This window comes from Chlorocebus sabaeus, chromosome 10 (genome assembly GCF_047675955.1).
Source record: "Chlorocebus sabaeus isolate Y175 chromosome 10, mChlSab1.0.hap1, whole genome shotgun sequence".
Taxonomy (NCBI): domain Eukaryota; kingdom Metazoa; phylum Chordata; class Mammalia; order Primates; family Cercopithecidae; genus Chlorocebus; species Chlorocebus sabaeus.
This window is the reverse complement of record NC_132913.1, coordinates 74,018,792-74,037,712: the sequence shown is the minus strand read 5'-3', so window position 1 is coordinate 74,037,712 and position 18,921 is coordinate 74,018,792. Positions and strand designations below refer to the sequence as shown.

Genomic DNA, 18,921 nt, shown 5'->3' with positions numbered 1-18,921 from the left:
TTCAGAAAACAGCACAATCTGGTCAAGATGGTGACACTCCCACTGTTTTTGTGGCAGGGGAAAGTATTTCTATTATATATCAATGTAAAGGCAAAAAGTACCAATTGCTAGATCATAGTAGATCCCAATAAATTGACAGAAATGGGGTTTATGTTTGAATTCTGAATTCAGTTTCCGTATTTAAGAAAGGAAGATGCATTACCAGTCTGGTTTCTTCAAGAAATGTGGGTACTATGGAAGATGATACATTTAGTTTTCTTTTCTAATCCAGAATAAGCCCTAAAAATAGGAAATAAAATGGAAAATTCTAGAGACTACTTGACGAAGTTTGGATGTGTGTCCCCCCACCCAAATCTCATGTTGAAATGTAATCCTGTGTTGGAACTGGGGCCTGGTGGGAGGTGACAGGATCATGGGGGCAGATTTCCCATGAATGGTTTACCACCATGCCCTTGGTGCTGTCCTTGCCATAGTTAGTACTGGCAAGATCTGGTCGCTTAAAAGTGGCACCTCCCACTTTCTCTCGGTCATTCTTCCTCTATGTGAAGCGCCTGCTCTCTCTTTGCCTTCTACCATGACTGGATGCTCCCAGAGGCTTCCTCAGAAGCAGATGCTTCTATGTTTCCTGCACAGCCTGTGCAACCATAAGCCACTTAAACCTCCTTTCTTAAAAATTACTAAGTCTCAAGTAGTTATAGCCTTGCAAGAATGGCTTAATATACATAGTGTACCTTTTTCCATCCTTTTGCTTTCAGCCTAAGTATATCATGGTATTTGAAGTAGCTTCCTTTAGACAACGTATTGTTGGGTTATATTTCTTTTGGTTGGTTGGTTTTTGTCCAGTCTTCCAATCTGTAATTTAAGTGCTATATTTGGATCATTGATACTTAATATAATTGTTAATATGTCAGAACTTAAGTCTGCACTTTATTATTGTCACAGAAAGATAAAATAGATCTTAGACAAAAATTAAAATAATTTCCTTTTTCTTTCTTTCTACATAATTTTGAGACTCACTTTAAGTGTGCTTTCTTCTGGGAAACTCAGGCCAAATTACTTTCCCCCAAACCTGTTTCCACAGTAGCCTATACATACTTCAAATATACTCATCACACTATTGGTCTTCTTATCTATGTCCCAACTGACTGTTCTCTGCAAGCAGTGACAATGTATTTTATTTCTGTATATTTGGCACCATGCATAGTGCCTGGCAAATAGACATTCAATGAGTTTTGTTTAAAAAGAAAAAAAATAGTGAAATCAGTCTTGTAGGAATCTTGTATATTCTCACCAACCCCATAGATATACTGGCATATGATGTGTTGAATTTGCATAAATGCCAAATTTTGCTTTTCAAAGCAGGTATTGCTCGTCATCCAAAACCTGTATACTTTGACCACTTCAGTCCTAAGGTCCTACAGTCTTTTCCCCACATAAGATCCTTTTCTTATATAATCTGGAGAAGCCAGCTCAAGCATGTGAATGAAAGAACATATTCAATTACCCAAATAATTATCTATATGGAGACCTTAATTTATTCATTCAATACATATTTATACAGGGATATAGCCCCAAGCAAAGCAATTATTGCACCTGGCCTGATCTGGCTTCCAAACTAAAGGAAAAGATAAATATGGAAATATGGAACAGATGCCTAGCCACCAATTAATTACAGACCTTTCACAAGTAGAATGTGCCTCTGAAAGTGCATAACAGAGGAACCTAGCTCAGACAGGAAAGTCAATGAAAAACCATTTAAAAAAAAAAAAAAAAGTGGTATTTAAGCCAATATCTGAAGTTTGAATGTAATTATCCAGGTAATTGGGGTGGGGGATGGGCAGTGCCTGTGTTGGATGTGGGTAGTGTTAAAAACCAGAGAAACAACCTGTGTTAAGGCACTGAGGCACCAAACCTGTCACTCCCGAGGTACAGAGAACTGGAGCAGTGATGAAGTGGGAAAGAAGCTGGAGTTGAGACTGCAGTAATGAATCATGCAAAGCCTTACAGGTCACATTACGATTTTTGACTTGGTTCTCAATGTAACTAATGTGTACTTAAAAATAATCGTTATAGTAATCAGCATAGGAGGGCAGGGTAGGGAACAATCCCCAAGGCTTTTCTGGGGAGTCTGGATTTCAGAGCATCAAGAATGGACATAAGGAGGCCGGTTGATGTGCTAATATGAGCTAGTGCTAAGAGTAACCTGAGCTAGAGCAGAGGCAGTAAAGATGGGGAAAAATTAACAGAGGAGGAATATATTTAGAAAGTAGACTCCTAAATGGAGTTTGCTGATAGATGAAGAGGAGTGTAGAGCTGGTAGCAAACACAGCACCAACTACTCTCACTGGCTGCTGGAGCACTTTATTGGTTTTTAGTAACAATAAGGAAGGAAATATTTATTTTGGCTGGCATGGTAGGAAATCAAGAGTCTAGGTTTATTATTAAACTGTGATACCTGTGATATAGCCACATAAAGATATCAAAATAATTGGTAGATATATTCAGGAGTGAGCTCCGGGGAGTCTTAGCATATAGATGATATTTAACGCAACTGGAGTGGATATGACCACCTGGGGGAGAGGAGGCTGAGAAGAGAGTCAGAGAATATTAAACAGAAAATAAATATTAAACAGAAAAAATATTAAACAGAAAAATAAATTTTGTTTCTACTTTCATGTTTTAGAATGTAAGGATATTTTAATGACATGCATATTATAGTTTCAAATGTGTTATTATAATATTAATATAAAATTTTCAATATAATATAATTATGAGAGAGCAAATTATTTGAGTTATAGACTTTCTACCATACTATTGATAAGGAGTATTGACAAAGAAGAAAGGGGAGTAAACTGGGCCAAGGTTGTTAGAGCCATGATGGGCCCATGTGCCGTCCCTGCATAGCGTCCTGATCTTTAAGCCAGTCCTTATATACAGAAAGCACAATCACCACAACAGGACTGGGATTTGTCAAGGGGTGTCTATATCTTTTTCACCTTCATTTCTATGCCCTAGATTGTTCTCTAAAGCTGCAGCTTTCCAAGCTCAACACATGCTATTATTTATCTTTGGAACATCAGAATGTGCTGAGATACAAATTTCTCCTTTTGGATTTCCAAGTGAAAGATAAATTCTGTAAGATAGAGCTAGTCCTCAAAGTACAGAAATTCTCTCTGCCATTCACTCTTCATAGTCTCTTGCATTTCCAATGTAATCAGTTATTAATGATACCATGAGAAGTGTGAATCAAAAAAAGAAAAATATGGGTTTCACTGAGTTTAGAGATGATATTAATTCCAAAAGCCTGGAACAGCATTGGTGATAAAAATAGCAAGTTAAATTACAGATTTAAATCACTGTAGACCGAAATTACCATTTTGACCCCAAAACAGCTTAGAGACCAAAGATTAATACTTATCTCAGGAGAGAGGAAAAGGTTTAGGTTTTTATAAATGCCTTCTTTGGAAATTACTAACAACCAGGGTAAGCCCTCATCTGCTAAAACTGATTGAGATTTATAATCAGGCCTGGAGGGATTAGATGACTGGAAAATCATCAGAGCCCATATTAAGATTAACTCAATCTCAGTGACTATCTTTCAGTGGAAGAGCCATGAGCCAAAATGCAGAGTTTCTGGACTGACTGCCAACAGATTCTGAATAAAGGGTTTTTTCAGGTATAAGGTATCCCACCTGTTTATTATATAACAAAACCTAGATATGAATCAATTCCAAGTCATGCGATTTATCAGGAGATATTTATTACATATTGGCAGCCATTGCACCAACAGAAGGGAGAAACTAAGGCTGAAAGAAGTGACCGAGATACGTGCATTCTAAGCAATCACAAATCTTTTAAGGGTTTAGAGCCTTCTGGTTGGATAGGTTATACGGCTGTCATGCTTGCTAATTTCAACCATCATATCTGCACAATAACAACAACAAAAAAATCTTCACATGTTAAGAAAACACAATGTTTTTTGAGTCTAAATGTTATTTGAGTTTGAATGTTACCTTTGTTCTCTTATTGAGTCCACTTACAAAGGCTTAATTAACCATGGTAGGTTTTCTGACCCCTTTCAGGGGTCAGAGATGCCTTTGAAAATCTCAAAGCACATTGAACACTCGATAATGGCAGATTGTCTAATTAATTTCAGGGTTCCCAGGAACCCCCTATGCCCTTCTATTGGCTCCCTAGAACCTCTGTGTTGCCATGAGGTAGAAGGCAGGACTTGGACACCCCAAACAGAGAACGAGTTAAAACAGGGACAGGGCAGAAGCAGCTTTCCATAAGACATGCCCACCAGTGTGCCATGGCAACAACCCGAAGTTACCGCCCCTTTCCACGGCAATGACCCAATAACCCAAAAGCTACTACCCTTCCCTAGAAATCTCTGCATAAACCATCCTTTAACATATATGTAGTTAAAAGTAAGTATAAATATGACTACAAAACTGCCCAGAGCTGCTACTCTCTGCCTATGGGGTAGCCCTGTGCTGCAGGAGCAGTCACGAAGTTGTAACACCATAGGAGCCGTAACACTGATGGTTTAATCAAGCTGCTCTCTTCTACTCTACCACTGACTCACCACTGAATTCTTTCCTGGGCGAGGCCAAGAACCTTTGCAGGCTAAGCCCCACTTTGGGGCTTGCCTGTCCTGCATCAATAAAATATAAAGGAATGAGAGTCCTTTACATATACATGGGGGTAAAGAGATTCACTACTTGGGAGGCCCTTCCTGCTCCACGGACTATTGACTTACCTGACTCCCTCTCTCGTCTCTTGAGCCTCCAAAGTCTTCACTTCCAACATCTTTACATCCTACATTTGCCAAGCTTTATCGGTGCATAGGCTTCTCTCCTATTTGAAATAGTATACTACGGTACAGAAGCAATTTTAAAATACACATTCTTTTGACTCCTCTGATTCACAAACTTGAAGCAGTTGGTAGTGAAAGTTTCAGATTATGAACAAGCTCAACCCCTGTCATACTTGCTATGAAGGAAATCAGCAAATTATCCTTAACAGTTTTATCAGACTTTGTAACTGCCAGTGTTACCACAATTTCTTTTAAGGGTGTCTACCTGAAAAGAATGTCTTTTAAGGGTTTCTAGCTCGTGTCTTACACTTTTCAAACACTGCCAGAGCAAAGAACGTAAAAGAAGGTCATTTCTACCTCATTCTAGTTCTAAGACCATATGATTCCAAGAGTGTTTATTATAAAGCATAGATATGAGTATAACCTGGGAAGGGAATACTTTTGTTTTTTTAAAAAAATTATTACATATCTTAATTAATATTAGGCATTGCTTTATTGTAGATAGCATTAGATCAGATTAGCTGTTTCATACAATACTATAAAAATAATGTTTACAGTCAAAATCTGATTAATATAAAGAAAGTGAAATTTTTAGAAGTATTAAGTCATAGCTTTTCTGCTAAACTTCCAGAATTAAACAGCACAAATATATTGAAAAATATACTTCAGGAAGTACTTATTTTATGAAGAGAAGTTATTTGTCTTTAAATACAAATACTTTGAAAGTACCAGTTCATTTAAATATAAATAAGTAGATGGGTTTTTTAACTTCAGGTGTACAAACCAAATTAACCATAATCCCTTGCATGACACACCCTTATCACTGATCCATGAATGGTTCATTTTACTTAAATAGTTAAATAAAGTCTACTATGCCCATTATTTTGGTGATATTTTTCCCCTTACACAAAAGCATGTTCTTCATCTATTTCACTCTTACAGTAAATGGATATTTTTCTGGTAATCTTGTTTCAGTCACCCAGACATTTATAAACAAACCCTACTCATGCAAATGTCAAAGAACATTAGCAGCATGTTTCAAGTTTTAAAGAAACTTAATTCATTTAATTATACTGAGCCATAATTTGACATCTTAATTTTTACCCTTTCCCAAAACACAGGAAAGGAGGCAAGGGTGAAATGGGTCACAAACTCCAGGACATCTGCTGTCTCTAACTCCTGGTTATAGTTAATCCATTAAGAAAAACAAATCACCTCTCTATCCATCCTGTTTCTGTTTGTGTCATGTTCCTATTGTTAAAAAGCAAAGGAATAGGTCAGTGGGAATAAAAGCACGAACACTGGTTTTATTTTATTTCAGAAAGGACAAAGGATATGGAATTTTATAATGTCTTTGGAGCCCAGGGTCCTCACAGCATGAGCTATGAGTTGAAGCTGAACATTTCTACCAGTTGACTGGTCAACTGCTTACGTAAAGACCAGCTAGCATTCGGATCCACACATATGAATTGCTGTTGGTTTAGCCAAGTAAATGTTCTACATCTCAGCAGAGCCAACAAGTGAATTAAAAATATGTAATTTGGCGGGGCACAGTGGTTCACGCCTGTAATCCCAGCTACTTGGGAGGCTGAGACACAATAATCGCTTGAACCCAGGAGGTGGAGGTGGTTGCAGTGAGCTGAGACTGCACCACTGCACTCCAGCCTGGGGGACAGAGTGAGATCCTGTGTCTCTCTATATATAATTTATAAATGATATTTCTTTACTGAACAGGAACAAAACTGAACTAAGTACAAGAAGTGATTATACTGGCAAATGAAATATTAACTTAAATGTTATATCATTCCCTAAATTGTTATGATACAGAAATCTGCTTGAGGAAAAAAAAAGCATATTAAATCGAAATTGAAATGTCACATATAAATGAAATTAATTTTAAATCTTACTTTCTGTGTAAGATATAGAACCTTAATGTGGAGAACTTTGGCATTATCAGCTCAAGGTTTGAAGAGTAATACATGACTGAAGCATGCTATAATTCTGGTTCACTAGGTCCCTGAGGCATATTTGACACATTAATAATGATGGAAAGTGATTACCATTTCCCTGACACTCGCTGCCCTACATGAAATGGCACTCTCAATCACTCACTCATTTTAGGCCCAAATAAACTGGCCTTACATTCACAGGCATTACTAACAAGAATGTAAGAATACAGCCTAGTCACTGTGACACGAACAATCATAAAAGAAAAAAAAATTAAATGGCACAGAATCTGATATGTCTTGGACATGTGAACTGTGCTGATGCAAAAGGCCAATTAAAGAGGCATTTCCAAACAGAATCTTCAAAGCAAACAGAGCTGTTTTCTTACACTTACACAGTTATATAGCAATTCATGTTTTGGTCAACAGACCACATATATGACAGTGGTGGTCCCATAAGAGTATAATACCATTTTTACTTTGCCTTTTCTACGTTTAGATACACAAGTACTTAAAATTGTGTTACAAGTGCCTACAGTATTCAGTAGAGTCACATGCTGTACAGATTTGTTGCCTAGGAGTGATAGGCTATAACATATAGTCTAGGTGTGTAGTCGGCTATACCATTTAGGTTTGTGTAAGTACACCCTATGATGTTCACAGAATGACAGTCACCTAATGACGCATATTTCAGAAAATGTCCTTGTTGTTCAATAATGCAGGACTGCATTTTACTACCACACATATCTTTCATGGTTTTAGACTCTTCCAGATAAGTATTTCAAAGCAAACTTTTTTTTTTTTTTTTTTTTTTTTTACCAACAGCAAACGGAAAATAGTGTATCCATTTCCTAGCTAAGGCAACTTGGACAAAAGGAAATTAAGAAACATTACACTAAGCCAAGTAAATGAATGACAACAATACCAGAGCTAACCTAGTCAGACAGACATTGAAAGAGAATCAAGTTCAATATTTATATACTTGGGGGAAGAGCTTTATTACAGAAAAATAATTGGTACAGTTTCTACTTACTCACATTAAGAACACTATAAAGCTGCTACTAAAACAAACTGGACTCAAATTCAACACAATAACATATGTGTTATCAACACCAAGAAATAACTCCTTTTGGTATTAAAATCCTGGAAAGAAATCATAATTACCCCATCTGGGAATATGGCCTTTGAGACATGATTACTTGGTTATTTTGAATTCCACTTTTCCTGTTGATTTTTCAAATTCCTTGAAAAGAAAAAAGTAAGTAAATAAGTGCTTTCATGGATGGGAGATTTAAGTGGCTACCAAGGGCAGGAGAAAATGGTGAGATGTAGGACAAAAAGTACAAAGTAGCAGATATGTAAGATGAGTAAGTCTAACGACCTAAGGTACAGCATGAAGACTATAGTTAGAATACTGTACTGTATACTGGAAATTTGGTGAGAGTAGGTTTTGGTGTTGTTATCACACCAAAAAAGGTAACTATGTGAGAGGATGGATACGTTAATTTGCTTGACTATAGTAATTATTTCACTATGTATAAGCCTATTAAAATATCCTGTTGTTATAATATATACAATTAAAAAATAAAGTTAGCCGGGTACAGTAGCTCACATCTGTAATCCCAGCATTTTGGGAGGCTGAGGTGGGCAGATCACCTGAGGTCAGGAGTTCAAGAACAGCTTGGTCAACATGGCGAAACCCCATCTCTACTAAAAAAAAAAAAATACAAAAATTAGCCGGGCATGGTGGCAGGCACCTGTAATCCCAGCTACTTAAGAGGTTAAGGCAGGAGAATCACTTGAACCTGGGAGGCGGAGGTTGCAGTGCATCTGAGATTGCACCACTACACTCCAGTCTGGGCAACAGAGCAGGAGTCTGTATTTAAAAAAAAAAAAAAAAAAAAAAAAAAAAGTTAAAAAGAAGTTTAAATTAAGTTATTTTAAGAAAAAGCATACAGTAATACTATACAATACATTTCATTATTTTTAAAGTAATCATCTTAAGAGAGGTAAGTTCCACCTACATAGAATATTGGGGAACAAAAACATTTTTCACTTCAAAAGTATATCAGTTGGCCAAGCAATTCCACTCCTAGGCATTTATCCAGCAGATATGAAAACATGTACACACAAAGGTTTGTATAAGAATGTAGCAGCTTCATTCAGAATAGCTAAAACTGGAAACAACCCAAATACCCATCAACAGAAAAATCAATAAACTGATCTGTGGTAATTCATACAATGGAATACTATTCAGCAATAAAAAGGAATAAACTACTAAATGTGCTACAAAATGAATGAAATCTATGGAAATTATACTAAGCTAAAGAAGCTGGACACATGCTATTTGATTCCATTTTGTGAAGTTCTATAAAATGCAAAATTAATCTATGATGAAAACAAAATCAACACAGCAGACATCGCCAGGTGAGGGACAGGAATTCCCTAGGAAGGGGCTATTCAGGAAACTTTCTAAGGTGATATAAACATCTGTATCTCAATAGGGTGATGTTTACATGGGTATATCTATTTGTCAAGAGTGTACAGTAAAATATGTACAATTCATATATGTACATTTTACCTCTAAAAGGACCTATTAAGAAAAAAAAATAAACCCAGTCCATACTACCCAAAGCAGTTTACAGATTCAATGGAATCTCTATCAAAATACCAATGGCATACTTCACAGAAATAGAAAAAAAAAAAAAAAACCCTAAAATTTATGTGGAACTACAAAAAGCTCCAAATAGCCAAAGCCATCCTGAGCTTTAAAAAAAAAAAAAAAAATTGGAGAACTCACATTGCAGGACTTGAAATTATACTGCAGAGCCACAGTAACCAAAACAGCATTGTAACTGGCATAAAAACAGACACAGAGGCCAATGGAACAGAATAGAGAACCCAAAAATAAATCTATTCATCCACGGTGAACTCATTTTCAACCAAGTTGCCAAGAACATACATTAGTGAAAGGACAGTCTATTCGATAAATAGTGCTGGGAAAACTGGATATCCTTATGCAGAAGAATAAAACTAGACCCCTATCCCTCACCATATACAAAAATCAAATCAAAATGGAATAAAGATTTAAATCTAAGACCCCAAACTACGAAGCTACCACAAAAAAACACTGGGGAATTTTTCCAGGACATTGGTCTGCACCAAGATTTATTGAGTAATACCCTACAAGCACAGGCAACCAAAGCAAAAATGGATAAATGAGATCACATCAAAAGCGTCTGCAGAGCAAAGGAAACAATTAACAAAGTGAAGAGATAACCCATAGAATGGGAGAAAATATCTGCCAACTATCCATCTGACAAAGGATTCATAACCAGAATATATAAGGAACTCAAACAATTCAATATGCAAAAAATCCAATAATCCTATTTAAAATTAGGCAAAAGATGTACATAGACATTTCCCAAAAGAAAACATACAAATGGCAAACAGGTATATGAAAAGGTGCTCAGCATCACTGATCATCAGAGAAATGCAAATCAAAACTACAATGATAGCTCATCTCATCCCAGTTAAAATGGCTTTTATCCAAAGACAGGCAATAAGAAATGCCGATGAGGATGTGGAGAAAAAGAAACCCTTGTACACCACTGGTGGGAATGTAAATTAGTACAACCACTATAGAAAATAGTAGGAGGTTCCTCAAAAAATTAAAAATAGAGGTACCATATGATCCAGCAATACCGCTGTTAGGTATATACCCCAAAGAAAGCAAATCAGTATATTGAAGAGATATCTGTACTGCCATGTTTATTGCAGCACTATTCACAATCGCCAAGATTTGGAAGCAACCTAAGTGTCCATTAACAGATAATGGATAAAGAAAACGTGATACATATACACAATGGAGTACTATTCAACCATTAAAAAGGATCAGTTCCTCTCATTTGCAGCAACATGAATGGAACAGGAGAACATTAAGTGAAATAAGCCAGGCACAGACCAACTTCGCATATTCTTACTCATTTGTGGGAACTAAAATGTAAAACCATTAAACTCATGGAGATAGAGATTAGAATGATGGTTATCAGAGGCTAGAAAGGGTATTGGGAGGGGAGAAAAAGTGGGGATGGTTAATGAGTATAAAAATATAGTCAGAATGAATAAGATCTACTACTTGATAGCACAACAGGGTAACTGTAGTAAACAATAACTTATTGTATATTTTAACATAACTGAAAGTGTAATTGGAAGGTTTACAACAAAAATGATAAATGTTTGAAGTGATAAACACCTCATTTACCCTGATGTGATAATTATTCATTTTATGCCTGTATCAAAATATCTCATGGAGCCCATAAGTATATACACCTACTATGTTCCCATAAAAATTAAAAATTAAAAACAAATCCCACATAGTGGAAACAGGTAGAAGTATGGGTGGAAAAACAATGGCAGAATTTTGACTACTGTTAAAGTTGGGTGACAGGTATAGGCTTTTATTACACTATCCTGTTTACTTTCTATATATTTAACATCTTGCAAAATAAAAAATTTTAAAATAGATATCACTGAAATATGCAATCAAAAATTATCATACCATGAAAATATGCCTCTCAAGAAGCTTTCTCTGTACCGAAAAGACATTTCTATAATCCCTAGAGATCCCCTGTGTCTCTGCTTCACATGGAGAATTTTAAACGGAGCTCATTATTTTTCCCCAGCTCCTCTTGCCCTCAACCCCAGCATGACTCCCATCTAATGGGCTATCAGAATGAGTATAATACGATTGTACCAACTACCACTAGCCCCCAAATTAATTCTTCTCAGCACCCTCAAATATTTATTTCTAACAAATATGGGTACAGATGGAGAAATAAGAGCTGTTGTATACACTGGAGAAAACAATTGATTTGATGGATACCAACCTTAGTCTTTATTTTCACTGCTCTCTGAAGATGGTGTTTTTGTAAGTTAATGAGAAAATGGAAATGTACTTTTATTTGCTGATTTTTTAAAAATTTTTCACATTTAAGTTTTTTTGTTTCATCTTGCTTTCTTGTTTCTCAGAAATATAAAGAGGCATAAATTTTTAGAATAATAAAATCCAGAGAATACTAAGCAAAGGCAATGGTGAATTTCTCTACTATGGACTGATAAGGCTTAGTCATGTATCAGTCATTTAATGTGTCATATTCATTTTCTAAATTTTGCCTGAGAAAAGTCCTACAGTTTTTCAAATGGTACGTCCAAAGAATCAGAAGCATCATACAGAGGTAAAGAATGAACTCAAGCTCAATCACAGCTATTTAAAGGTATATAATATGTTAAAATCCTCCTGGGTCATAAGAGGATTAAGTATACTCAGGTAAAGAATTATGGTTCATGCTTGTAAACCCAACATTTTGGGAGGCTGAGGTGGGAGGATTGCTTGAGCCCAGAGTTCCAGAGTTTGAGACTAGCCTGGGCAAAAAAGCAGGACCCTATCTCCACAAAAAATTAAAAAATTAAAAATTAGCTGGGCGCAGTGGCATGCACCTGTAGTTCAGCTATTCAGGAGGCTGTGCCCAGGAGGTTGAGACTGAGTTAAGCCATGATCACGCCACTGCACTCAACCGTGTCTCAGAAAAAAACCCTGAAAATTCTTAATAGAACCTAATAAGTAGGCCCAAGTACTGGTATCAATCAGTTTTCTGTAGTCGGCATAAGATAAACACTGATATTAACTAAAATTAAAGATCCAAAATTTATATACTTTACAACTTCTACTTACAAATTTTACTACATAACATTTATTTTTATAAATCCCCTGCTAAACTCCAATGGAGAGTTTCTCCAATGAAGAAGAATACTGAGAAAGTGAATTCATTCATTCATTCATCCATTCAACAAATGGTTGAATGTCTATGGGTACAAACCAGGTGCTCTTCGAGATATTAGAAATATAGCAGTGAACAAAACAAAGTCCACGCTTTCACAGAGCTTATGTTCTATCAAGGGAAAACAGGCTTATTAGAACAGCTGAGAATAATGAGTACCATGGAGGAGAATGAATCCCGGTAAGAGCAAAAAGGATGTGCAGATTACTATTTTAAACACCTGGTCAGGAAAAGGTCTCTCAGTTACTGAGACACTTGAGCAAATCTGAAAAATGTGAAGTTCCAGAATTCCAGGCAGAGAAAATGGCAAGCGCAAAGGCCAAACACTTGGGTCCACTTGCAAGCTAAAGAAAATAGAACTAGTGTGGCTACAGTGGAGTGAGTTAGGGTAAGGGCTAAAGGAGACGGGAGAAAAGGAGGATACAAAGGATCTAGACATTGGTAGGAGATGGGAGAAAAGGAGGATACAAAGGATTTAGACATTGGTAGGACATTTTCACGATCTGGGCATCTAGTATGAGAGAGATGGGAAGCCATTGGAGGACTGTGAGCAGAAATGATCCTATTTAATGTTTTTTTGTTTTTTATTTATTTATTTATTTTTAAAGACCCCTTGCTGTGTGAGGAGAATAGACAGTAGGGAAACAAAGGTTGAAACAGGAAGACCAGTTCAATGGAGAGATCACAATGCATTCAAAGGAATATTTCAACTTCATTTGTCTATAAGCTGTGTTGCATTATAAGACTCAATAGTCCAATAACTAAAACAGCAGTCAATTGAATTGCTCCCTTGTTTGCCACTGGCTTGGGTAACTAGAGTTTTTGAGGAAGAAGAATCATCATAAGTTACTTTTCAGGTTCTAATTTGATCTATTGAATAGTGTGGTTCCTTTATGCAATCTAATAAGTAAACAAAACAAAAACTGCTAATTTCCCAGACAATCATCTTTTTCAGAATATTCCCTCACAAATATCAGAAAGCAAACATTTTAATTTGCATGCTTGATTCAGGTTTCATATTATTGCAGTTATTCATAACCCTAATCACAACATATATGTATTACAGTAGTCAAAACTCTTTTAATATTCCTGAAAGGTACATTGAAATAAAAATATACTGCAAACCATAAAACCCACCAACACTCTCCCAGACTTCTGCTTTATAGTGAATTTATGAAATATCTCTATTAATGAGGCCAATCAATCTGATATATCCAATTTCCTTAAGTTCAGCGAACGGCATGTCTAACAGTAGCCTCACCCAAACCACGTTATCACTTTCAGTTATTAAAAGCTGGGTAGGAAAACCACCATACGCTATACCTTTCAAGACTTTTAGCCACACTTGAGTGTTACTAATTGGTTTCAGAGGGTGTCAGAAACACATGCTTTCCTGCACACTTTGGTGATTTCATCCTATGCTCAGAGCACTCTGATAAATTAAATCATCCTGGCTGTGTCATGAATCGCAGCTGGCATGCCTGTGTACTGCTTTTTGATGATGAGCAAGCAATACAAAACGTGATGCTGATTCCACTCTTTAAAATCTCATTTTCAGCACTCATATAGTGTTACCAGGCAGGATTTTAAAACAAAAACAAACGTCATAATAAAATTCACTTTGGTTTCACAAAATCTAAGCCCTCGTGCCAGAAAATTGGAGGCTTTTTTTCTTTCCAAATAGCAGACAGAATCTACAGCCAGGAAGCGAAGTGGGTTGGGGGGTAGGGAGATGCAATATACATGGATAATCCAGCTATTTGCTTACCGATGGAGCTGTAATGGGGGTAGAGGGTGAAACTGCAGAACTGTTACAGCCACCTATACCACAGCCGTCTTTCTGCACTTTCATTGAACAGTGTCAATAATCTGCCTCATTTAAGTTCTACTGACAAGTAAGGAGATTTCCCTTTCCAGGGATAGGTTTTTGCTGTACTAATACCACTCCAGACTTCACCATATGTATCCCCCTCTCCTTTTCCCTTTCCTTCAGTTACAAACTCCTATTTTGTTTTGCTTCATCTTATTGTACTAAAAGCATTCTTTGCAATAAGATGAACCCTTAAACCCTTCCTGGGGTAAGGAGAAAGAGAAATAAATAATAAAAAAAAATCAAGATTTCTCTCTTCATGGCGAAATTTAAATATAGCAGGCATGGAGAAATGGTGAAAAGGGATGTGTGGGTGTCCACGGCAAGATTTCTCAGTCTCTAGGAGAGAAAAGGATAGAGAACAAAATGCTTAAGGGATTTAAGAACCGTGTGTGTGTGTGTGTGTGTGTGTGTGTGTGTGCTGTCATTCCCACGGCGGAGGGTAGAATTCAGGCAGAAGGGAGGGAAAAGAAAAACATAATCAATCCAGGCAGTCACCCACCCCCAGCCTTCCCGACCCCTCTCCAACCCACTGCAGTGCTCTGAGCTGTCCAGAAAGCTCACTACCCGAAGAGCAGATTCCCTACACCAGATCAAGGGACCAAAGGCTGTGTAGCCAGTCTGGGGCAAGAGATCGGGAGGGATGGTGACAGGAACGAGGATGGGAATGGCTAGGGAAGGGGCGAAGAAGCCGGCGAGGCCGTAAGAGATCGCCGGCCGAGACTGAAAGGCCGGGCTGGGCAGCCAGGACCTACCTGGAACCGTCAAGGTGGACGTCGCCCCAGGCACCTCTGGCCTCTCCTCCTCAGCCTCCTCCAGCTGCTTTTGCTGTTGCTGCTGCTGCTGCTGCTGCTGTTGAATGAGGCTGAGGTCGGAACGGCTGAGTTCCGCTCTGGCGGCCGCGGGGACCAGCCGCGCCTTCAGCAGCACCGCTGCCAGGCCGAGAAGCAGGGTGCAAGGGACACGCCGGCAGAGCCTCGCCATGGCCGAGAGCCAGAGGGCCGCGGCGGCATATTGCGGGGCTCCGGGCGGCGGCGGGCGCCAGGGCTGCGGGCTCCCGGCAGCGCCCGCTCGCTCGCTCCCCCTCGCGCAGTCTGCCAAGCACTCCCTCACCGGGAGGAGGAAGAGGCCCGGGAGGCGGAGGGGGCGGAGGAGGAGGGAAGGGGAGTTTGCATCCTTGCGCATGTGACGCGCGGGGAGGGGCGAGCCCAGGCGCGCGGCCCCGCGCCCCGCAGCCACCTGGGGCCGGGCTGCTCGGAGAGGACGCGGATGCTGGGGCTGCAGCCCGGGTGGAGGGCCCTAGGGGAAACAGAAAGGGGAGGCCTTCTGGGAGCTGGTAGACGCTCACAGTCTCCACTTCCCACTGAGGCACGGGGAAGATTTGCAGAGAGTGGAATAAAATTCCCTCCACCTGAGCCCAAAGTAGCAGAGAAGGTGGTATATTGATTACTCCCATCCAGCACATAACGTGGCACCAACGGATCAAAAGACCAGGATCTCAACCAAATAGGCTTTGCTGCATCACCGCCATCACTGGTTAGCTAGAAGTTAAACTGCAGCGCGCCAGATTTTGACTAAACTTCTTTTCTCTACCCTAGTGGGAATTTCTTTCCATATCATAAAATATTCTTAATTACATTTTGTCTAATTCTAGCCTACCCTTTTCATTTGTTCAAAAAAAAAATCTTATTAAATACTAGTTGCTTACCATGTGCCAGCATTTCCTCAGGTGTTTGGAGTAAGTAAAATACAATCCCTGCATTCCAGGAGCTCACCATCTATTAGGGGAGAGGAACACAGAAACAAATTAGAACCCAATGTGGTGCTACAAACAGAAAAGCATTACAAGTCCAGAGGTCTCAGAATTGGAAGAAAATATCTCGTGTATGTAGGGGCTATGAAACACCAGGGGAGGTAGAATATAAAAAAGAGTAAGACTTCCACACGGGAGAAATCAGGAATGTGGAAGTGTGTGTGTGTGAAACCCAGAGGTGTGTAAGCACAGTGGGCTTGGAAAAGTGTGAACAATTATTCTAATGGAAGAATGACAGTGTTTTAGATTGAAGAGCAGAGTGGAGACCAGGTCATTAAAAAATAATAGTAATAACAAGGATTTCTGTAGTACATACTGCGTGCTTAAGGACTTAACATTTGTTAACCTCTGGAATAAACTTAGGTGCTGTATACAGAAATTGAAATTTACACTGTAGATGATAATGAAAGAAATTAATCAGGGAAGAAACTTGCTACCAGTTGTGCATTTTAGAAGAATCACTTTGCTCTCAGTATGGCAGATGGATTAAAGGGGGATAAATTGGAAGAGAAGATGCCAGTTTAGAGGTGTTTGCCAAAACCCATGAGGAGATGCCAAAGGTCATTGAAACTGAAAAGGAAAAGAGTAGGAGACACAGTATATAAGACTACAGTAAACAGATACGGTTAATTGGGAAGAGGAGGAGATGTGCCTAGTGTGAACACCTAAATTGACAAATTGAGATCTTAGGTGGCTGCTTATGACCTTATCAGCATTAACTGGCCTAGAGTAATGAGCCCTGGCTTGTTCAGTTGTGGTCTCTTTGTATTTGGAGTACCTGTGGGACATCTCATAGTGCAATATAAATGTCATCTGCTGTGACATCACCCCATTTACCATGGTCGTTCATTGTCCTTTTCCACCCTCATCATTCTTACCTTGTCCCTCCCAGTGTTTTCAATATGCTGGAAAACAACAAACTTCTCTCAGTACTGGAAAAGTATTTTTTGGTTAAGCAGATGAAAATAGTGTATATATAACTAATGGTTTAGATGTTTTGTCCCTTCCAAATCTCATATTGAAATGTGACCTCCAATGGTGGAGGTGGGGCCTAGTGGGAGGTCTTTGGTTCATAGGTGAGAATTCCTCATGAATGGCTTGGTGCGCTCCTCATGGTAATGACTGAGTTCCTGCTGTGAGCTCACAAGAGATCTGGTTGTTTAAAAGTGTGGCAACTCCCTTCTCTCTCTCGCTTGCTCCGTCTCCTATCATGTGACACTCTGGCTCCCTTTCACCATCCACCATGATTGTAAGCTTCCTAAGGTCTCACCAGAGCAGGTGCCGGCACCACAGTTCCATCGTACAGCCAGCAGAACTGACCCAAGGTAAACCGCTTTTCTTTATGTCACTGGGCTGACATAAAGAAAGTGGACTGACACAATAACCATAAATAAAATAACAATAGGCATTTTGCATATATTATCTCATTATATCTTCGGATCATCTCTACAAATTAGCTCTCATTATCCTATTTAGCAAACGGAAACACCGGAGATCAGAGAGGCTCCGTGTCTTGCCAGAGGCTACATTTACAGTGTGTGACTTTACCTTTCTGCACCGTTTGAGACTTCTGCTGTGAGTTTGTATTGCTTTTTTAGGGATTTTTAAACAAAAATATGGTATGTGGACCACATAATTTTGGAGAAAACAGACACTAAAGCGAGGCCACTCACACTAAGCATCATTCTTCCATTAGGACTTTCTTTCCCTGGTCTGTGTGAGGCAGGAGCCCTTGGGGGAGGGGCTCCAGAGCTGAAGGCAGCAAGTTTCCATTAGTCTCATCAAGCTGTTTTTATTGCAATCTCTTCCAAGTTACCTCTGCTCCTGGAGAGAAGAAAGGAGAAAATGGAAATGGCTCCAAAAACCTGACTGGGGGATGAGAAGGAAAGGAATGCTGCCAGGATTTCTGTCATCCTGCCTTGGGGTAGCCAAGTTATTTTTAATATAGTAGAAGCAGATCTTCTGGAGGCAAAGCCAGTGGGTCATGGACCCCAGTAGAGGGTGGACCTCAACTCTTTCACTACTATGGACTGTTTGAAGAGATAAGTGTTGTCAATCAAGAGTATTTAAATGGTTTTTAAGTGCTTCATTATTTGTGTAGTTTATGCTTAATTTCTGTGCAATATAAAAAGCCATATTATCCGATGCAATTGGGGCTAGTACTTGGCAAATGAAAAACATTCATCAAGAGATCAAAGTCAATACATCCTAAATATATCTTAAACCACCTATTTTACCCAAGATAAATAAATATATATTCGTTCACTAATCTTTTGATGTAGGGCCAAGAATTTTTCTTTGAGTATTCAACCACATCCTAGAGTCGGAAGTCATAAACCACAATTATGATACACCACTATAATTTGCAGGTTTAGTTTAAGTGGAAGTTCTCAAAGACCCTTGCCACACAATCAGAGTGACAAGTCATTCTATGTTCAATTTTTTTCCCAAGCTTGTAGGATTTTCTCACATACTTAGTATTAAACTTAGATTTTATTTTATTTTATTTATTTTATTTTATTTTATTTTTTGAAACAGAGTCTCGCTCTTGTCTTCCAGGCTAGAGTGCAATGGAACAATCTTGGCTCACTGCAACCTCCACCTCCCGGGTTCAAGTAATTCTCCTGCCCAGC

General features: G+C 38.6%; 1 protein-coding gene across 1 annotated transcript in view; it reads right to left on the bottom strand.

The window, feature by feature from the left end:
- The window catches only part of FAM171B (family with sequence similarity 171 member B), a 71,960-nt gene extending 56,346 nt beyond the window's left edge, over positions 1-15,614 (bottom strand). The window contains exon 1 of the mRNA XM_007965576.3: positions 15,231-15,614. Within this exon, the coding sequence (XP_007963767.2) occupies positions 15,231-15,459 (229 nt within the window). The 5' untranslated portion in view covers positions 15,460-15,614. The remainder of the gene's footprint in view (positions 1-15,230) is intronic.
- Between the last annotated feature and the right edge of the window lie 3,307 nt (positions 15,615-18,921).